This window comes from Spea bombifrons, chromosome 8 (assembly GCF_027358695.1).
Source record: "Spea bombifrons isolate aSpeBom1 chromosome 8, aSpeBom1.2.pri, whole genome shotgun sequence".
In the NCBI taxonomy this organism is placed as follows: domain Eukaryota; kingdom Metazoa; phylum Chordata; class Amphibia; order Anura; family Pelobatidae; genus Spea; species Spea bombifrons.
The window spans coordinates 16,275,965-16,298,192 of NC_071094.1; the positions used below are offsets into that span (position 1 = coordinate 16,275,965).

The 22,228-nt window shown below is 39.6% G+C and overlaps 1 protein-coding gene across 1 annotated transcript in view; it reads right to left on the reverse strand.

The window, feature by feature from the left end:
* PAPPA (pappalysin 1) overlaps positions 1–22,228 on the reverse strand; it is a 492,315-nt gene that overhangs the window by 230,886 nt on the left and 239,201 nt on the right. The window contains exons 9-10 of the mRNA XM_053473077.1: positions 9,776–9,867; positions 432–628 (exon numbers count right to left, since the gene is read on the reverse strand). Coding sequence (XP_053329052.1) covers positions 432–628; positions 9,776–9,867 — 289 coding nt within the window. The remainder of the gene's footprint in view (positions 1–431; positions 629–9,775; positions 9,868–22,228) is intronic.

Consider the following 22,228-nt stretch of genomic DNA (forward strand, 5'->3'; position numbering starts at 1 on the left):
CCTGGTCTATTTTTATGGAAAAAATAACACATCATGTTAAAAGAACAGAAGGCACACAACTAATCCTAGACTTTTTTTTTATAAACAAATATTTCAATAAGCACATTACACATATATATCTAATTACATTTTGTAAAACAAAAAGAACAGTTTAAAACATCAAATTTATCATTTACTAAGAAAATGATTTGCTGTTCAAAGAGACAGTAAACACCTCCAGCTATAAAAATGAACCCATATACAATATATGGTTATCAATAATATGATAACCCACAAACACACACATTTCACTAATCTAAATCATTATTTTAAAAATACCCTGGACAGTTATATGCAGGTTAATACTTTGTGAGTCCCCACTACTGTATCAGTTTTGCCCAAGCATTGATTATAAATACTATCATTACTACAATGAAATGTACAGTATTTACCTGTGTTGCAGCTGGTTGTCCAATCACAACCCAACTGGGACAATGTTGTTCACTATGATGTGAAACAGACACATTTGAAGCCCACTGATCAAAAAAACCTGTTGGAGTATATACTCCACAGTCTTTTATACTTGTCATCCTTTCAAACTCCTCACAGACCCCATCACCATCATGAAAATAGCACCTGCTTGGTTCACCTGTAATAACAAAAACAATTCAGAAACTAGCAGAGAACATTGTGGCATTAGCTAGTATTCAATTCTAGAACACATACACGTGAGTTTACCCATACAAACATACATATGTTTTGGTAAAATTGAGTTTTGCTAGGAAAATGTATATATACACATACACACCTATTAAAACAACAGAATGCTCCTCGAGCAGGGACCTACTGTTATCCGAATGATAATTAATGTGATCTTCAGACGCTCATAAGTAGTTTCACAAATGTTTACCTGTCTTTTATACCCAAAAGCACAATAAATCTGACTGCCATCATTCACCAGGTACTCCATATGATATGTGAAAAGTATTTTTTTCAGCCAGGCCTGTATTGGAGGAGTGGACTGAGATCTCCAAAATTGTGGGATCACAGCCCTGACCACATTAAGAAAATGTAGAGTAAGGGAACATTTATATATCCCTATAGGGATAGAAGAGACCTGCAATTCGAACTAGTTGAGGTGTTAGCTGAAATTCAGGGTCGCACACCTCCCTAATCACTGCCAGAACCCTCGACCAGAAGGGGCGAACAAGGGGGCATTCCCACCAGATATGAATATACGTTCCAGTGTGTAAGTCACACCTCCAGCACGGTGAAGGAACTTGTGGCAGGAACCGGTGCAGGTCTGCTGGGATCCTATACCATCTGGTAAGTATCTTGAAGGCCAATTGCTGTGTTTAACTGGAAATAGTCCCCCTATGCGTTAAGTAACCAATATGTCTCCATTCCAAATCCAAAAATTGAATGCCCAACTCACCCTCCCAAAAGTTAAAATAGTTATCTTTCAAATCCTAGAACGAATACATGTGATGGAAAAACTCTCTTTCCAAAATTATTTAAAATTACCTCTTTACGACAAAATATGGGCCCCATGGCTTCAACACCGATCACAGCCTTGTTGGCATCTTTAACACACGATACATATACCAGTTGGTTTGAGAGTCACGCCCATCCCTTGTTATTTTATTGTCTTTACATGCTCAGGACTACTTTGTGTGTTTACTGTTTTTCTTTTATTGCAACATTTTGTCCATGTTCCTCATGATCAGATGTGAATTTTTTTATTTTCTCTTCACTCGAGAAATTATTCTTTATACTCGCCAAACCCTCATATGAGACGTTCGCCGGAGCCTTCGATTGGGACATTTCCTCTGTTACTTCAGTCCTATGTTCTCTTTATGCGATGTACTAATAACTCAATGCGTATGGATTCATACTTTCGTTTGTTGCACACCAGGGACTCAGAAGCACCGGTAAGTGGGGCGGGGGGGGGGACAGGAGGATCCAGGTCCCCTGCAGCTGCGGGGGATCTGGATCTTAGTCGTCTCATAGTCAGACCTATTTGAGCATTTGCTCTGAAAATAACCTTGTCTTATAATCGAGTTAATAGCAATGCGTAGTGAAACTGCTTTAGTAAAAGAACAAAGTTACCGGTTGCTTCAGTCAGAAATAGCACATGTTCAGATAAAGATACATTTTCTTTTGGTTCAGTGTCCAGCATGTCAGCAAGGTTTTTCGTAAATACCGTATTTGCTCGATTATAAGACAAGGTTTATTTCAGAACATATGCTCTGAAAAATACCCCTTGTCTTATAATCGAGGTCGTCTTGTAATCAGACCTCTGCAGGGGACCTGGATCCTCCTGTCTTATCCCCCCATTTAATACCCCCCAAAAAAAATCTTACCGGTGCTTCCGACTCCCTGCTGTGTAGCGGGTAGACGTCTACGCAATTCCTTAGCAGCCGGGGTTGTCTGCGTCCATCGCGCAGACCTTTTATTTAAAAAAATAGTTTACATTAATTAACATTTACTAGTAAAACTTTTTTCCTATAGGGTCGTCTTATATTCAGGCTTTTTCTTTTTTTCCTAAATAAATATTCAGATTTTGGGAGGTCGTCTTATAATCAAGCAAATACGGTATATAGCTAGGTTTGTTTTGAAAGCAAAACTATATTTGGGTGTTTATACAAATAAGATATTTGGCAAGTTAGTAGTAATCAAGGATCGGGATAGGCTGTAAACTCTGGTGATTCTATCAAATGGGGTCTCAGAGGAGGGACTTTGCGTTCGGGAATAGGGTTATAAAAACTCGCCTTAACTTGATTAAGGAAGAGTGTGTCTACTTTTATAATTTTTAGTATGGTCACCCGTTCTTGCAAGATCGTATAATAAATTCTACTATCACGTCATATTTCTCCAAATATTTTCTTATACAGTTCTACAGATAACAGAAATAGACACAAGAGGGTTAGGATGTAAAAAGAGAGCCCCCTTCCGCAAAACCCTCTTGAGAACCGTAATGTAGGAGCAATGGTTGGATGGTGAGGAACGAGAGGGATTCTCGCCCACTCATCTACCCAAGGTATGATAGAAATATGGTGGCTAAAGAAAGAGTCCTCAACCTGTACCCACTGTTTTGAAGTAAATAATGACCACTCTATGATATGTCTAAGGTGTGAAGCCATCCAATAAGGTTCAATGCTAGGCAACCCCATAACCCCCTGTAACCACGGCCGCATTAAATGAGAATAGGAAAGTCTAGGGGTTTCCCCCTCCCCAAACATAGCTGGTAAACATTCCGTGACATTCTTTGAAAAAACCTTGGGCAGGAATATAGGAAGGGTCTGAATGGGGTACAGTATACCAGGAAGGATATCCATTTTGAGGACACCCATTCTCCCGAACCAGGAGAGATGTGGGAATGACCATCTCCTCAGATCCCCCCCAATCGATTTTAGAAGCGGAAAGAAGTTAAGATTGGCGAGGTCAGGTAAATTAGAGGAAATATAAAGGCCCAAGTATTTAAAACCATCTGTTTTCCATTTAAAAGCAAATCATTTGCTAAGGTAATCCTGAAGTGAGACATCTATATTAAGCCCCAGTATCTCCAATTTTTGAAGATTGATTTCATAATTGGAGACAGCTTTAAATTCTTTTAAATTCTCGGGAGATAGATTCAACCGAATTCAAAAGGAAACACAACATGTCATCTGCGTAAACTGAAACTTCATGTTGAGTATCAGTAATTTGTAAACCCTGAAATAGAAGAATTTAAACGTATTGCGTTAAGTAGTGGTTCCATAGATAGAATAAACAGCAAAGGGGATAGGAGGCAGCCCTGCCTCGTATCATTAGACAGAGCGACGCGGCCCGACAAAATGCCATTAACCCTGACCTGGGCCGTGGGATTGAAATAAAGAGACTTAATTCAGAGCAAGTAAATTGGGACCAAGACCAACTCTATCCAACACCCTAAACAAGAAAGACCTGGCCACTCTGTCAAAGGCCTTTTCGGCATCCACAGAAACTAACAAAGCCGGGCACCCAGTGTGTAATACGCAATAAGATTTAAAAGTTTCATCGTATTATCCCTAGCCTCCCTGTCCGGTTCAAAATCCACCTGGTCAAGATGGATAAGGGAAGGAATCAATGGCTGAAGTCGTAATGCAAACATTTTTGCCAATATTTTTAAATCAGTGTTAATAAGAGAAATGGGCTGATAATTACCACAGTATTATTTGTCCCTGTCTGGTTTGGGAACTACAGTGATGCCAGCTGTGTTGGAAGAAGGGTGGAGTGGTATTCCTGAAGAGAGCTCTTGAAAAAGTGTGAGCAATTGAGGGCCAAGAATAGAGGAAAAGTTTCCTATAATGCAATGGAGTGAGTATGTCTGGACCCGGACATTTACCCTGGGGGAATGTCTTAAGAATGTGATCTAGTTCCTCTAAAGTGATGGGAGCATCCAACACTGACTTATCGTCCTCCGAGAGTGTGACTTTTAAATACTTTTAATTACATTCTGCAATTTTCTCAGAGTGATAATGTAAGTCCCCCCCCCTCCAGCGTCCCTGATTTTAGGTAGATAAGTAACAGACCTTTTAGCTCTAAGGGCTCTGGCTAACAGTTTCCCGGGTTTGTCACTTAGCTCATAGACACGTTTCTTAGTTAACAGAAATTTTCTTTTAACCTTATTATTTAGAAGGGAGGCTAGGTGAGCTTGCAGTGCCTGTGAAGCAAATGGTCAGAATCACTGGTGGATTTGTGTTGCATCTCAAAGTTTGCTATGCGTTGAGTGACCTCTAGGATGTTGGCCAAATCTAATCTTTTGATCTGGGAACCCAGCTTAATCAGATGACCTCTGATAACTGACTTATGGGCTTCCCATATAGTGGGAAAAGGAGTCTCTGGGGTTACATTCTCTTGAAAATAGTTGCACCGATAAGTCTGTGACATGCTGAGGGCAATCCAATAGATTTTCATTTAGCCTCCACGTTTTCTTGGGCAAACAAGGGAATTTCATATGAAGATGTACTTGGGCATGATTACTAAGAGTTTGGACTCCAATGTCCATTTTCATTAGAAGAGACAAGTGATGGTGGGAATGAAAAAACACATCTATTCTAGTATACCTATTGTGTAGGGCCGAATAGTATGTATAGTCACTGTCCCTGGGGTGCTGTGCCCTCCACACATCTATCAACTGAATGAGGTGCAATTGATGTTTAACTTTATTGATATTAGAGTATGAGATATGACATGTTGTAGCTGAACAGTCCATTTTTGGATTAAGGACTATATTGAGGTTATATAGTTAATCCCCCTTGAAAGACAGCTAATTTAGCCAAAGTTTTTCTCAGGAACGTGACCTGAGTCTTATTGGGGGCATAAACATTTACCAAAGTGGTCTTCTGCTGACCGATGTAGCACTAGATAGAGACTTCTCCCCTCAGGGTCTCGCCAGACCTCTAGCTCTTGAAAGGGAATAACCGTGTGGATTAAAATAGCGACCCCTTTAGTTTTTGAAGTAGGAGAACTGGTATAGTAAACTTTATGAAAATATCTATCCGTCAGTTTAAACTGTTTTGAGGCCATCTCCTGGATGAAAGCAATCTTGGTCTTCATCGAAGGTAAGACATATAACAATTTGGATCTTTGTTGGTGTTTGTTAAGGCCCCTGACGTCAAGAGAAGTTTATTTAAGTGGATCAGGAGTCATGGAGGAACACTGGTGGAGACCCATTAGGAGGAACAGCAACACCACTCGCCGGAAACGAAAGCAAATACCAATAAAAAAACCAGTAACAAAGACGAAGTAATCGTCAAATGCCGAAGCACTAATAGGTGAGCCAATAGACTGAGACCATGTCCTCCAAACTAAGAACGCTGGGGATGGCAGGCTCTGGTAGGGAAACATGAGCAGTTCCTTCTTCTTTCTTTTCCATCCATCTCGAAAATAAATCACTGGCAAAGGGTCCAGAAGTAAAGAACTGCAGGCATAAACAGTGGGACATTATTACTCCTAGCATAGGAAAGTGTTCAGCAAAGGTTGCAATATCCCAAGCACAAGGAATTACATTTTTAAATCCTTGAAGTATGTACATCAGCAGCGATGGTACAACCTTAGTAAAGGCGCAAAAAAGGCCTAGCCGACAGCGGGTGCATTCGTGTTGCGCAGGCGTTTTCATCACTGGAGTCCAGGCCAGCAGGTTCTACTAAACGTGGTGGTGGTGTATCGGTATTCCCAGTCATCCACGTGGATCTTAGGGAGGCCGAAGCAGTCCAGAAACGCTTTTTCTAATTGAGACTGTACGGCCATCTTTCCTAACTATAAGGGCTAGCGGGAAACCCCACTGATAGGGAATGGCCAAGCGTCTCAACGCCTCCGTTATAGGGCATAGGGCACTACGGTACTGCAGCGTTAGTGGGATGATGTCAGGGAAGATCAAAATCTTGTGTCCCTCCCATGAGACCGAATTAGTTGGACGATATTGTGTCAAAATGGCTTCCTTAATGACAAAATCACGAGGTGGTTGCGTGATAGGGGATCGTGGTCTCAGGGCCCTGTGTGCACAATCAAACTTAATTTCAGTGTCCAAAGGATGGTGCAGTAAAGTGTTAAAAATGGTTTGTAGAGGAGGGATGATGTCGGGTAATTCTACTGTCTCTAGAACCCCCTAAGATGCAGATTATTTCTACGGCCTCTGTTGTCAATGTCGTCCAGGCATCGTGTAATAGAGGTGATAGTACTCGCCTGTTCCTGAAGTTGTGCTGAAAGAATGTCCACGGTTGTGGAGATTTTGCTGTTGTCGGATTCAAGCACAGTTTCACGGTCGCCAATGTGCTTCACATCAGACTTTATTTCTGTTAGGACCTCATGTATATCACGTGTTGCTCGGTCCATGATTGCCATAAGGTCTGATTTGGTAGGGAGAAGGTTGAATGCGTCTTGCCAGGAGGAGCCCGAAGGAGAAATGTGCTCACTATCCCTTTGCATTGCAGGGAGAACATCCTCAGAAGTCACACTTTGCGGGCTCTCCGGAGCTGAGAGAAGCCTAGGAAATGAATCCCGTGAATCCTGGACTGCTACCCTGTGAAACGAATCGAGGTAAGTGATTGTTTCTCTCTCGTTCCTTGGGTCTTTGGAGTGGCCGAAGCCTTGTTAGATTCACCCATTTTTGTGAAAAATGCCACGCTTGGTGAAGATGAAAGTTGAGGCTTAACAGATCTCAGAGCTCATGCGTCCATCTTGGTTCACAGTTGGCCACGCCCCCATCTGTCCAATTACCGTCCCATCTCTCTACTTCCTCTCACCTCTAAGCTTCTTGAAAGAATTGTTTATACACAATTAACTAAATTTCTTGATTCTAACTCCCTGCTTGACCCTCTTCAATCTGGTTTTCGCCCTCGACACTCTACTGAGACCGCACTTACTAAAGTTACAAATTACCTACTAACTGCCAAATCCAATGGCCACTACTCCATGCTAATCCTACTGGACCTTTCTGCTGCTTTTAACACTGTGGACCACCCTCTTCTCCTTCAAACTCTTCATGCTCTTGGTCTCCATGACATTGCTCTCTCCTGGTTCACTTCCTACCTCTCTGATCGTACCTTCAAAGTTGCTGTCTCCGGTAACACTTCCCCTCCCCCTCTCAGTGGGGGTACCCCAAGGCTCAGTTTTAGGACCCTTCTGTTCTCTCTCTCTACACTTCCTCACTTGGCAAACTAATCGCATCCTTTGGCTTTCAATACCGCCTGTATGCTGATGACACCCAGATCTATCTATCCTCTCCTGATATCTCTTCTTCTATCTTAGATCATGTAACTAACTGCCTCCCCTCCGTCTCTACCTGGATGTCTGAACCTCTCATCTTCCCTCCCTCCAATGCTAAGATTCTCTCATCAGTTTCCCTCAATGTAAATGGTGCTATCATCTCCCCGTCTCCTCATGCCTGCTGTCTTGGTGTCACCCTTGACTCCGACCTTTTGTTCATGTTAAATACATTGCCCGCATCTGTCCCTTCCTAACACAGCATGCCACTAAGGCTCTCGTCCATGCCCTTGTTATCTCCCGCCTTATTTATTGTAACTCTGTTACGCTGGTCTCCCTCTTAACTGTCTGACCCCTCTAAAATCCACCATGAATGCTGCTGCCAGACTTATCTTCCTCTCCCATTGCTTCACTAACACCTTTCCCCTCTTCAGTCTCTTCACTGGCTGCCTGTGCGCTTCAGGATTAATTTCAAAATCCTTACTCTTACTTTCAAAGCCCTTCACAGCAGTTCCCCTACCTACATCTCATCACTCATCTCTAAATACACGTAACATTGCTCTCTCCGCTTATTCAATGATCTCCTTCAATCCTCTCCTTTGATTTCTAGCTCTCATGCACGCGTACAAGATTTCTCAAGGGCTGCCCCTATCCTCTGGAATGCTCTTCCCCGGCCTATCCGTCTTTCTCCATGCCTTTATTACTTCAAAAAATCCCTCAAGACCTACTTCTTTAAGGCATACAACATTGCACATTAACGCCCTCCCATATTCCTTTAGCTCACCTTTCCTAGTCCCTCTCCTGTAATACTTTTACTAGTGTGGCTGGTCCATCCCTAACGACGGCACTTTTACCTATTGTGTAAATACACCCTAAATCCCTCTAGATTGTAAGCTCGTTTGACCAGGGCCCTCCTCACCTGTTGTCTCTAAGTCAAATTGTTACGTTACATCCTACTTTTGTCCTGTCCACCCATTGTAAAATGCTACAGAATTGGATGGCGCTTTATAAAACAATAAATAATCATAATAATAAAAAGAGTGCCCCTAATCTCAGCTCGTTACCTGTATAAAAGACACCTGGGAGCCAGATATCCTACTTTTGTCCTGTCCACTCATTGCACAACGCTACGGAATTTGATGGCGCTTTATAAAACAATAAATGATCATAATAATAAAAAGAGTGCCCCTAATCTCAGCTCGTTACCTGTATAAAAGACACTTGGAAGCCAGACATCTTGCTGATTTATTGTGGATCAAATACTTATTTCATTGTGTAAAATGCAAATCAATGAATAACCTATTTGAATTGCGTTATTCTGGATCTTTTTGTTGTTCTTCTGTCACTCACTGTTAAAATAAACCTACCATTAAAATTATAAACAGATCATGTCTTTGTCAGTGAGCAAACCTAGAAAACCAGCAGGGGATCAAATAATTTCTTCACTGTATAAATACAACACCAGTTTTTTATTTTGTTTATTTAGTTTTTGTGCTAAATCACAATATGGCAGAACAACAAAGTTGTCCCAGTGGTATATATCAAATGAGGAGTGGAAATACCTGGTCAATTAGTTTCCCCACAAGAGGGCCACACCAGAGGATACGTCAGCAAAACAAAATGAAAAATAAAATTGAAGGAGTCCAGCTTATGACGAAGCAATAAGGTGCAAAATGTGTGACGCTATCACACTTGTTTCACTTTGTATGTGTCCTTCACTCTGTGTGGAGCCTTCATTTTGTGTTTGCCATTCTACAGTATCCTTTCATATGCATTTTCCCATCCCTAGATACCTGGCAATGCCAGCATCAAATGTATGATGATGCCTGAGGAAGATACTTTGAATGCAATTTAGTTAGCAAATAAATTAATAATAGTGTCAATTTTGTTTGTGATCAAGTTCTAAGCCTTGAAATTACAATGATTCAAGCTACAATGTAGATATAGTACTTGTCCATTAACTAGCACAGTAATCACTTCATCCATCATTAGGGGTACTACCCCTAGTATCTGATCCTAGATGTATAGCAATAGTTAAATTAAATATGTACAGTATGCTTGTTCTTACCCAGGCAGTGGAATGACATCTCTTGTCTGCAAAAGAGTGAGCATCCATCACCATTCATCTTGTTCTTGTCATCACATTCTTCCCCAAGCTCCCTAACAAGGATTATATGAGGACAGTTATGTAATTTGCAAATAGCAGCTGTAATCCTACCTTATCTCCACAATCTACTTTCTTACGTTATTCAAAAGACAACTATCTGTGGCACAGTAAGAAGAATACAATTCCATCTGACCTAAAAAAAAACATTACTTATAATTTTGGAAACATAGACGTGAGAGTGTCAAAGGATACGTTGGTTTAACACTTTTTTTTTGGAGACTCAACAAAAACCCCAAAACATTACCTTCTGTGTACTTCTATGATATTTAATGAAAACAACTACATTTTGACCAAACATAAGTACAACCTATGCTGCAAAGGTATTTGATCATTTCTGGCTCAACCCCTTAAGGACAGAGTTGTTTTTCTATTTTCTTGTACCCTTCGTGACAATGTTTATGTTTAGTTGAAATTTTCTTTCTCTCTCCTTTAGTAAACTCACAAGTTATATATTGTTGTTTTGAGGGCAAGAAGGACTTGCTTTGGCTACCATTATTTTAATATCATATAATTATTAATAAAAGATAATAATAGTGATCAGGCGCTAGTAATTTATACAACAAATGTGTGATAAATGTGTAAGTGAAAAAATGCTGCAAACACTAATAGGATAACCCCAAAATGCCTACAATAAACAAAATATAGTAAAGTGTTGCGCCTATTACAATTGTGACAATATAAATATATAAATAATATAATATCAAATAAACGAAAAACAATACTTATATTAGTTTTCCAGTTTCCATTCGTGGTGTCACAGTATGTTGCAGTATGTAAAAATAAAAAGAAAAGAAAAAATCATAGTGCTTTCCGTAAATATATAAAAATCAAGTGAATCTTTCGTATGATCTTTCACTCACATGAAGATGAGCAATGAGTTTGCTCTGACTTATCAGGTTCTCTAGTAAAGGAGCTTCGACTCCGTTCCCGCCGAACAAGTTGTTCCGGGACGCCCTCTCCGAATTATCGCTTCGAGTGTTATACCGTCCACACGGCAACAAGTGCGGGTCGGGTCGATACGAGAGATAGAGCAGGCAGGGAGGTGAAATATAGATATATATTTAATATTAAAAAAGTGCAGCATGCTCACATTTAAAATAACAGTCTGTAGCGCGTCTGAAATTCTCCGTTCCTTTCCAAAGCAAACAGTTTTCAGGTTTAGCGCAATGACGTAATCCAGCGTAATCCAACGCAATCCAACACGCAAACGCGTTTCACCCAATCGGGCTTCCTCAGTGACGTGTTGGTTGGTTCTCTCCTCCCTCCTTAAATACTCGATCTCTCGTACGGTGTATTGATTGTCTCTCGTTACTTTGTTTCCAGTCTCTGTGACGTGTTAATTGGTTCTTGTTACATTGTATCAAGCATTAGCTATCTCTCTGTGACGTGTTAATTGGCTCTTATTGTGTTATATCAGGTTAAGTTGGACCAGATAAAAATAATGTACATAATAAATTTATATAATATGTAATAAATTAGACAGTCAGTCAAAAGTACATCCATATATTGATACAAAAAACATATATGATGTGGAATTAATTCCACCTTGCTAACTTTTTAAATAATTAAAATTAAGATTAAATTTTAGATATTTACTGATCTTAAAATGCAATATTATAATTTCTTTAGACCCCTATTTCATAGTATGTACATATATAGTATATATATGTACATAAGGTCGATAGTAATACAATTAAATATAGAAATATAAATATAAATATCCATAGTATAAAAATACAAAAACACAACATGAAATACAAATATACATATATATGGATAAATAAAACAATATTAAATATAAAATATAAAACATCCACGTCACTGAGGAAGCCCGATTGGGTGAAACGCGTTTGCGTGTTGGATTGCGTTGGATTACGCTGGATTACGTCATTGCGCTAAACCTGAAAACTGTTTGCTTTGGAAAGGAACGGAGAATTTCAGACGCGCTACAGACTGTTATTTTAAATGTGAGCATGCTGCACTTTTTTAATATTAAATATATATCTATATTTCACCTCCCTGCCTGCTCTATCTCTCGTATCGACCCGACCCGCACTTGTTGCCGTGTGGACGGTATAACACTCGAAGCGATAATTCGGAGAGGGCGTCCCGGAACAACTTGTTCGGCGGGAACGGAGTCGAAGCTCCTTTACTAGAGAACCTGATAAGTCAGAGCAAACTCATTGCTCATCTTCATGTGAGTGAAAGATCATACGAAAGATTCACTTGATTTTTATATATTTACGGAAAGCACTATGATTTTTTCTTTTCTTTTTATTTTTACATACTGCAACATACTCTGACACCACGAATGGAAACTGGAAAACTAATATAAGTATTGTTTTTCGTTTATTTGATATTATATTATTTGAATATCATATAATTTACTATGAAAAATATAAAATCTTGTGAAAAAAACACTATTCCTTACTTTTAATTGAAACATATTTTACTCGTCGACACAAGCAAATGAAAAAAAATGCTAAATAGATTATAAAACTTGTCCTGAGTTTTGAAATAAATAATGTTTTTATGTATGTTTTTGCAAGTTATAGGGCAATGAGTACAAGTAGCATATTGTTTTCCATAAATGTTTTTTTTTTCCGAATCAAGTCATTCTGCCTCCATGAACTATTTGGGACATCTTTAAAGTGGTGAGTTCAATTTATACCCATCAAGCCATATGTTTGAAAACTAAACACCCCAGTGTATTTCAAATGCTATTTATTAATTAATTAATTAACAATTTCAATACACTAATTTTACTACAGCCTTTGTCAAAGATTGTGGTAGTCATTTTGTGTGTGTGTGTGCGTTTTTCTTTTCAATGAGTCTTTAAAAATGAGTCTTTTTTTCCCCCTATTGCCCACAAACAGAGGCCAAAGTATGCATCCAGTTACATTCATAATGGGTCAAAAACAATTAAATGAAAATACATAAAAAATACATAAATATGTAATATATTGAAATTTTAATGTGAGACTTAATTTAACCCGCTAGACAGAAAAAATAAATAAATTAATAAATAATTAAATAGGAAAAGAGTACAGTAGTGAATCGAAGATCGCTTTGACGCTTTGGTTGCTTAACCATTCAATCCATTCTACGAGAAATGGGGCGTCTCTTCTAATACTAGTATTTAACCAGCTGAGACCTTTCTCCATTTGGCATTGATATAAAATCTGTTTACCAAACTAGGTTTTAATACAAAGTTATTAGTAAATATTAATTCATATGTTAACTATTTTTTATATTTAATAAAAACTATGAGAAAAAAGCCTTGTTTATATTTTCTTTTATTTACCAAAGTTATGCACATCTGACCCCCAGCTTGCCACTCTGCCCCAGATATGCCTTATACCTCCTATATGCCAGAGATTCCACTGTGCCCCCTGATATGCCACTGTGCCCCCGATATGCCTTATACTCCTTATATGCCAGTGATATGCAACTGAGCCCCCTGATATACCTTTTACCCCCAGATATGTCTTATGCCCCCCTGATATGCCTAATATTGATATGCCTTATACCCCCTATATGCCACTGTGCCCCCTGATATGCCTTATAACTTCCAATATGCCACTCGCCCCCATTTATGCCTTATACCTCCCTATATGCAACTGTGTACCCTGATATGCCACTCCGCCCCTCATAAATGCCCTGCACCACCCTGAAATTCATTATATTCCCTGATTCACCACTCTGCCTCCCCCAGATATGCCTCCCTGAAATTCATTACACCCCCATACACCACTCTGCTACCGTGAAATTCATTATACTCCCATACACCACTCTGCCTCCTCCTCCCTCCCATACACCACTCTGCCTCCTCCCCCTCCCATACACCACTCTGCCTCCTCCCCCTCCCATACACCACTCTGGCTCCTCCCCCCTCCCATACACCACTTTGCCTCCTCCCCCCTCCCATACACCACTCTGCCTCCTGTCAGCAACGGAAGTTCACAAGACACCAGGGAGCCGGGTAGAGAGGCAGAGTGGTGTATGGGAGGGGGAGGAGCCAGAGTGGTGTATGGGACGGAGGCTCCCATACACCACTCTGCCTCCTCCCCCCTCCCATACACCGCTCTGCCTCTCTCCCGACTCCCTGGTGTTTTGTGAACCTCCGTTGCTGACAGGCACTTTCACTGCAGCTTCATAGAAGCCTCAGCTATGAGCAATAACAGAGGCTGTCTGTGCGCATCGCGCAGACCCCCACCAGCTGAAAGAGAGGATGATCCTCTGCAGGAGACCTCGATTCTCTGTCAGCCGGTGGGGGTCTGCACGATGTGCACAGACAGCCTCCTTTACTCACCTTCACTTCAGCTGGGGCTTCTACATCATGTGATGCTGCCACTGCATCATAGGAGCGGAAGTGGAGAGGCGAAAGTTGTCTGTGCGCATCACACGGACACCTACCGGCTCACAGTGAGGGGAATCCTGGTCCCCTGCAGCGTTGCGGGGGATCTGGATTCTAGTGTTATAATCTGATCTCTGTTTGAGGTCGGATTATATAAGGAGAGGAGTTTTTCAGAAACAAACTCTTTTTATAATCGATAAAAATCGATTTGTCAGCGATTTTCATTATCGATTAGTTGTTTCAGCCCTATTCCAGTTTCTCGCTATAAGCAATTTTGCTGCCACGAAAAAATATATCACTATTGCGGATTGTTTATTATTTAGTTTTGGCCATTTTAAATGTAGTAGCGCTATCTCTGGACTCTGTTTTAGTGAGAGAATTCCTATCTGGTTTAGTTTAGTGAATACTTTATTCCATAATCCTCTTACATTATCACAATCCCACCAAATATGCATATAATGTCCGATTTTTGCATGACAAAGCCAACATATATCAGAATAAATTGTTGAGAATTTATTAAGTTTTGTAGGGACCAAGTACCAAAAATTAATCAATTTAAATTGGTTTTCTCTAATTTCAACATTATGGATAACTCTATGGAGATGTTTCATTGTAACCATTCAGTGTGTAATATTTCTGTTTTCAGTAGTTTGGACCATTTCTCTTGAGTCTTTCTTACAATGCTTTTGAGTCTATTTAATAAAAATGAATAAAATTTGACATACTTTTTACTATCCGCTATCTATGAAAAAATGCTTCAAGAATTTTGCCCATATCATTATTTAAAATTTTTAACTCTTAGATACGTAAAATATTTCCTTTAGGCTAGATTTCCACTTGGTTTTTTTTTGCTAAAAACGCCCATAAAAACGCCAATAGCGCCACCTGGCGTTTTTTTAGTGAAAAACGGCTGCAGCCAGATGTTAGCTGTTCTTCAATAGGAAATCGCAAAATGCCATTTCCACTTGGCGTTTTTCTGTTTGGCGTTTTTTCAGTCCTCTTTGGCGTTTTTCTGCTTTTTTGGGCTCTGTGGCAGTTTTTCTAAATCGCAGCATGTTGACACTCTGGCGTTTTTTGCAAGAAATCTTGGCGTTTTTCTCCAGTAGAAGTCTATGGGAGAGAAAAAACGCCATGAAAAAGCCATGTGGGTTTATTGCCTTGGCGTTTTTTATGGCGTTTTTTCCACAGTTACAATGCAGAGGATGGACCCAGTATCTGTGTGTCCTACGAGAAATAGGCTGAAAACAAACAGTTTCACACAAAACAAAGTCCTGGACTGGTTCATATTGAATTTTACACCATTTGGAACAAACATGCCATTACAAACAAACATACCCAACGCATCAACTGGATCCTGCGTGCCAAAAGCAACAGCAAACAATTTGCACCATCATTTGGGGCCAATCTTCCTAGAGGAGCAGACATTCGGAATAAAGCATGCCTTACAAACCACAGAAAAGAGACAAAAGGGTCTACCAAGTAAATGACATCAGGAGAGGGCAGATACTTGCCATTTATCCTAATCCCTTTTAGCTGGGTGAAACTTCTAATTTGTAAAGGCTGGAAAAACTGCCTAAGGTCAAAAAAAGCAATTTCCACAGAAAGGCTAAAACGCCAGAAAAAACTCCAGAAAAAACGCCAAAACGCAGGTAAATGCAGTGGCAGTTTTCTTGGCAGTTTTCCTGGCGTTTTTCATCAAGAAAAAAACGCCGGACAAAAACCCAAGTGGAAACCTAGCCTTATTAAGGCCAAATTCCTGAACTAAATTATGGTAAGTCTTTACAGTGTTATTATTTAACAAATTGTTTTCCAATTAGTCAGTTTTATTTCTGGGACATTAAACTCTATAACATCACATTTTAGCGTTGAGATTATCGTATTATGTAATCCCAGATTCCTTCTAATTGATGACCATACTGACATAAGATTTGAAAGAATATAGCTATCCAGTATTTGTAATCCTCTGCACCTGAACAAGTCCAAGTAGATGATGCCAAATAACCCCCTCCCTCGATACTTTGTCTTTCAATCTCTTTTTTTAACACACATTGTACTTCAGGTTTCAATTTTTAGCTCCTGATATGTCCCACAGCAAAGCAACACACCAATATGTCAAACTTTGTGTTCAGCAACATTTTCTGAGTACCGTGATTCACCCATGCATAGGTTTGTTGGGTTGTTTAGGGGCTAAATGGCCACATTTGGGACATGTGCATTTTGACATTTGGTCATCCTGTGCCCATGCCCTATTTGGTACATCTTTGAAGCCGGTCGATTCAATTTACCCCCATCAAATCATATATTTTTGAAAAACACGCACTCCACGGTATTTCAAATACTGGTATATTAACACTTTCCATGCACTAATTCCACCAACAACCTTTGTGGAAATTTGTGGTAGCCTTTTTTGTGTGTGTTTTTAAACGCACATTGTATTTCAGGTGTGAATTTACAGCACCTGGCATATGCCACAGCCAAACAACACCTCAATATGTGTTCAGCAACATCTCCCTAGTACCATGATATCACCAATGCGTAGATTTGTTGGAGGCTAAAGGGTCACATTTTTTTTGTGACATCTGGTCAGTTTGTCCCCATGCCCTATTTGAGACCTCTTCGAAACCGACCAATAGACTTTACCCTACTAAACCTTATATATTTAAAAACTAGACACCCCAGGGAATTTCAGATGCTAGCATTTTAACTTTTTCCATTTCAAGAGTTTTGGGAAGATACAGCACCAATTTTAGGACTTGCTCATAAAAATAATTTAATTTGTAGACATATTTTCTTATAACTGGATGACATAACTGGGATTTTTTTTTTACATTTATGACATTTTTAACTATTTTTACATTTATATTTTTTTCATTTTATTTTACTGATCACATAGTGATTAGTGAGCTGGGCTCTACTGATTGGCAAGGCTGGCTGCAATACCTTTAGTCAGAGTTTAGAGTTCTCAGAAGGTTCTGGACCAACCTTCTGGGAACTCTTTATTGTATAGGCACTGCCATCTTCTTAGAGACACCATGTATCTTTCTAGAGGCATATTGAAATTCTCCTAGGAGTGATAAAGTAGGGCCCCTGAATTTTTTCTGTGTTGCTGAATGCCACTATATCGAGCCACTTCAGCAACACTGGCTGAGCTTAGGAAGTCACTGGTGATTGCCTCGTAAGCACTTTGTTTTAGCCGCAGGATGCCTCCATATTTGAAGGGCATATAGTCTTTCAATAAAGTGCATACTATCACTCCCAAGCGTGATCTAACGGGGCCCCTACATTTTTTGGTGATTATAAATGCCTTAATGTCAAGGAATTGCACCAGCTGAGAAAAGAAAGACATAGCTGATATGCTTGTTTAACTCCATTAGGATATCAATTGACATTAAGGGGATGCATTTCTGTGACGCTCCTGGTATGTCAATTGTTGTCAAGGGCATAAGGTTTGGGGAAGAGGATACATTTTCTAGCATAAAAACAATATCCTCTATTCCCTCATATCTCTGCATAGTCATACGCAATGTACATTGGAATTTAAATAAAAGAAAACCTGTTAGCATGAGTAACCTGTTAGCATGAGCATTTGAATACAAAAAAATATGCTTGTTACCATAGCAAACAGACCTGGATTAGGTGATTAGAAGAGCCAACTGAGATGCGTATGACTTGAAGAGTTATACAATTGGCTATTAAATCAGTTGGTTTTCATATTGGTGCAGAATGTGAGATGAAAAAATATTTTTATCGGGGGAAGTGAAAAATTATTGTTGTTGTGTAAAATTGCACTCTGAATCATTACTTAAAGGAAGGCAAATTCAGAACTCTCTAACCAGGGGGCCAAACCTTGGAGTATAGGTTGGGTGTACGGGCCAAGCAGTGAGACATTTTTTCTAGAACCTTATGTCTTTCTAGAGAGGATCTGATTTCAAATAGGAGGGGTGGATCATGCACTTTTACAGGCTAACACCAATTTAGTTGCTAGAAAAGAAATGTATAACAAGCTTTCTTGTTGACTGCAGAAGGGGATCCGGAAACGTGAAGAAGCGCAGCCTCTGGGAGCATCTCAAGATTGGTGTGAAGCACTGAGTTTAGAGTCCAGAGTAGTCGTATCACAGGACAAATCCACCAAACATAGAGCATCATTCCCTCCTGGCCACAACCGCTTCACCATTGACTTGATCAGCCTATGTACGAGTGACAATCTTTCTGGTTGTCAAGTACTATCAACTGTTTTTTTTTTGGATTTCTAATTGGTACTGGTGAGAGTGCAAAAGTTGGCATATCTGCAGGAATTTATAAAAGTTGTGTCCGAGGTTGTAGGCCAAGGATAACTGTTCAAATGAGGATAACAGCCCATCATGGAAGAGGTTTTCACTGTTTTATGAAATTGGATCCTGGATGGCAGCCCACTGCCTGATGATAGCTCCAACACTGCGCTTCTGGTTATTCTCACCAGAATTTCTTATAGCTTCATCACCATTTGCTGCCTTGGTGTCACACTTGATTCTTATGCCCCTTCAACCCTCATACCCAGATGGTGACCAAATCCTGCCACATTCACCTAAAATTCAAATGTGTCCTTTTCTCACTCAAGAAAATACAAAATTACTAATTGTAATGCCAAGGCATTATATATTGTGAGCTGGGATGTAACCACACAGTCTTAAGGTTTGAAATACCACATAAGGCTGAATTCTTTTTAGAAATTGTAGTCCTTTTATTAAAAGGTATGTAAACAAACATACATAAAACAAACAGGTCTGATTAAGTGGGCCATTAAAGGTCAGGGCAAACCAATGATTCTCCCAGGTAACACACAGGAAAAGGTGCACATATCATTGCCACATCAGTGTTGCAGGGTCTGTTAAGTATTAGACAGTACAGAAGCAGGCTCAAAGATTCTACAACCACAAAGCAACAGACTAATTTTTTTCACAAATAGCAAATTGTGTATTAAATGTTTTTGAGTACTACCATTGCAATCCACATTCATATATAACATTTAAATAATATTTTATTACTAAGTCAAGTAACTGACACAGTAACTGACCTAACATATATAGCATAAGACATCAAAATATTTACAAACACACCTCATGTCATAGCAACTGACAAACAGTCTGTATGCCTAATCAATAAGGCAATATCCCCTAAGTGTTTCACATTTGTACATGCTCGATAAACCAATGCCACACTGTTCCACCTACATCTCTTATTTACATAATGTAAATAATAAAGTACATAATGTACTTACCAGTTCTTATTTTCCAACTATAAGCACTTCTAAAGTAGTCACAGGCATTGAAACAGCCCTGCAAAACAGAGGAGATGTGTGAGCCACACAATGGTGGCACCAGCCCAGCTGCATCCAAAAAAAGGAGACCAGCAGGAACCCACTATTTGGCAATGGCCAAATATACAGGAGGTGGGGTGTTAAAACCTGAATGTTAGTGCATAGCAGAAGGCAACACTTAAGACTAGAGCTATAAAAACCATTCCTCAGTTCCTTGGGTCTACTTGGGTGCTCATATTCAGCAGGGCACAGAAGTCTACAGTGATTGAGAATGTCATGACCAAATCAGTAGGTGAAAGGGTACAAAAACCAAAATGTTAATGCATATAAAGAGTTTATGTTTTCTTGCTTGCTTAAAGTATAGCATCTCACATTGTTATATACGCAACTACTGTACATAATCAAAAATGTCCATAATCAAAACTATAAGGCATTTGACGGTGACAACCTGAATATTTAATTCCCTTTCAATTGCCCAGGGCCTCTTTAAAAATATTGGTCATGATAAGGATAACAAGTCTGATATAAAGGATTTGGTACTGTGACACACAAAGATCTGCAGAAAAAATTGGTAAAGAAGATATAGAGGGAAAGTACAAGAAAACACCAGGGCAAGCTATATTAATGGCAATGTACGCATCATATGTTAAAATGTCAGATAGAAAAGCAGTATGTTCATATGATAATACACAGAGTAATTCTTATGTTCCCAGTAAACATATTGATTCTACTCCATTTGCCTTATAGTGTTTGACCGCAAAACAAGCATGCCTCAGGATCAAGAGATTCCTTTTCTTATACCCTAAAAAGGACAAGGACCAAACAGTAAGAATTGCTCGGTACCTCCCACTTGGTGATGTGAGCTTTTCTACCCTGCCTAGCAGACTTGTAAATGGGTAAGTCCTCAAGTAGTGCTTCTCAATGAAACAATCTATCTTCCACTTTCTGTAACATCGTGTTGTGATGCGGGCTGCAAATATTATTAAAAAAATATTTCCCATCTCAAAGTTAGGAACATAGGGATCTTCTGGGCACATGAATTCTAAGTAGAAGAGGAAGGTAGAACATAAGGGAAGTACCAGACTTTGGAGGCTGGAATGTAGAACATTGGTCGGCTAGTGACACAATATTAAAACATTAATAGTATTTGTTTAAGACTTAACATTTCCAATTTATCGTGCCCAGTAGAGAAAAATGGACAGGTTGTAGATGTTAAAAACAAGTATATAATGCGGTGTAAATTGAGTAAATCTGGTCCCCCCAAGACAATTAAAACAGCTTAAACAGTAAGTCTTGCTATCTAGACTTTCCTAAAATGTACTCACAAATGGCAGAACATAATATCCTAATACCATATACCGTATATTTTTGCTTAATTCTCATTCTCACTCTCTCACTCATTCTCTCTCAAAAATACATTTTGTTTTTATTTCATTTTATTTGCCAACCTGCCCCCCAGTTATGCACAAATGATCTAGATGCCCCGCAGCCCTGCAGGGGACCTGGATCCTCCTCTCTGGCAGCCAGTGAACGTCTGCACGCTGTCCGTAGACAACCTCCGCAGCTGCTGTCAGCTACTTTCGCCGGGGCTTCTATGATGGAGCACTGGAAGGTCATGTCACCCCAGCGCTCCCTCATAGAAGCCTCGGCAGAAGCCCTAGTATTTTAGTATCTGTATGTATGTTATCTGTTTTTTTATTTATATATACATTACACTTTTGCAGCATGTAGCCTTGTGTATTAAGCAGGCTGCCACTCTAAAGGAGAACATCAGAGGCCCAAGCTGATGGTGGAGGCGAGCTGAAGTTATTGGCATTTGCCCTGAGTACCTGATTGCCCATGCAAACTAGACTTCAATATCTTGTACATTACATCAAAAAGGGACTAGATTGTGCCTTCAATTCAAAGGGGATAACATTGTGTTAATTTTAAGAAAGCCATACCTGGGAACTCTACTTTAATTTGCTGGCAGATTCCAGTTGAAGCACCACTCCTCTGGGTCTTTCTGTCACTAAGGCGAAACTCCGGGTGACAGGAGTGATGTTGCAGCACACCCCATTCCTCACTCATTTCTCCATTAAAATAACTTCTTAAAACCTCCATATTTTGTTTGATCTTTAGAAGCTTTCTAGCACTATGTAAAGACTGTCTACCTCTGATGAAGCCTACTTGATGGTTCTTGATCAGTGTCGGCAACAGAGAAGCCTGTTGTAGCAAAAATCTTTACCCCCTTCAAGACAAAGCTCGTAGATGTACAGGCACCAAATGTAGGGGTGTCATACCAACTTGTGTAATGCATACATGAACTTGCTACCTGGTAGAGATGGTATGGCCAATTTCAGCATGAGAGGGGTTAATTTGATTGTATAGACCCTTGACTACTAAAGACGCATGGTGCCGTCGCTAGCAGTCCCAGTCAGGTGCTAACGTGCAACTTTATTAACAACTGACAATTGTCAGTTAAAGAGGTAAGGGGGCATGCTGCTTAGATGCCTGTACAGACCCCCAACATATACCATTGGAAAGGTAATCACCTCACCTTTCCAATGATATAAGGCTTGTAAAATAAAAATACAAGGTAAAAAAGTAAAAAAAATGATTTGTGGGGTCTCTAAAGGCAGATACATACAGATCAAAATTGCCTAGAGACCCCCAAATTAAATTATGTAAACATAACCTAGTTTAACTTAAAAAAAAAAAA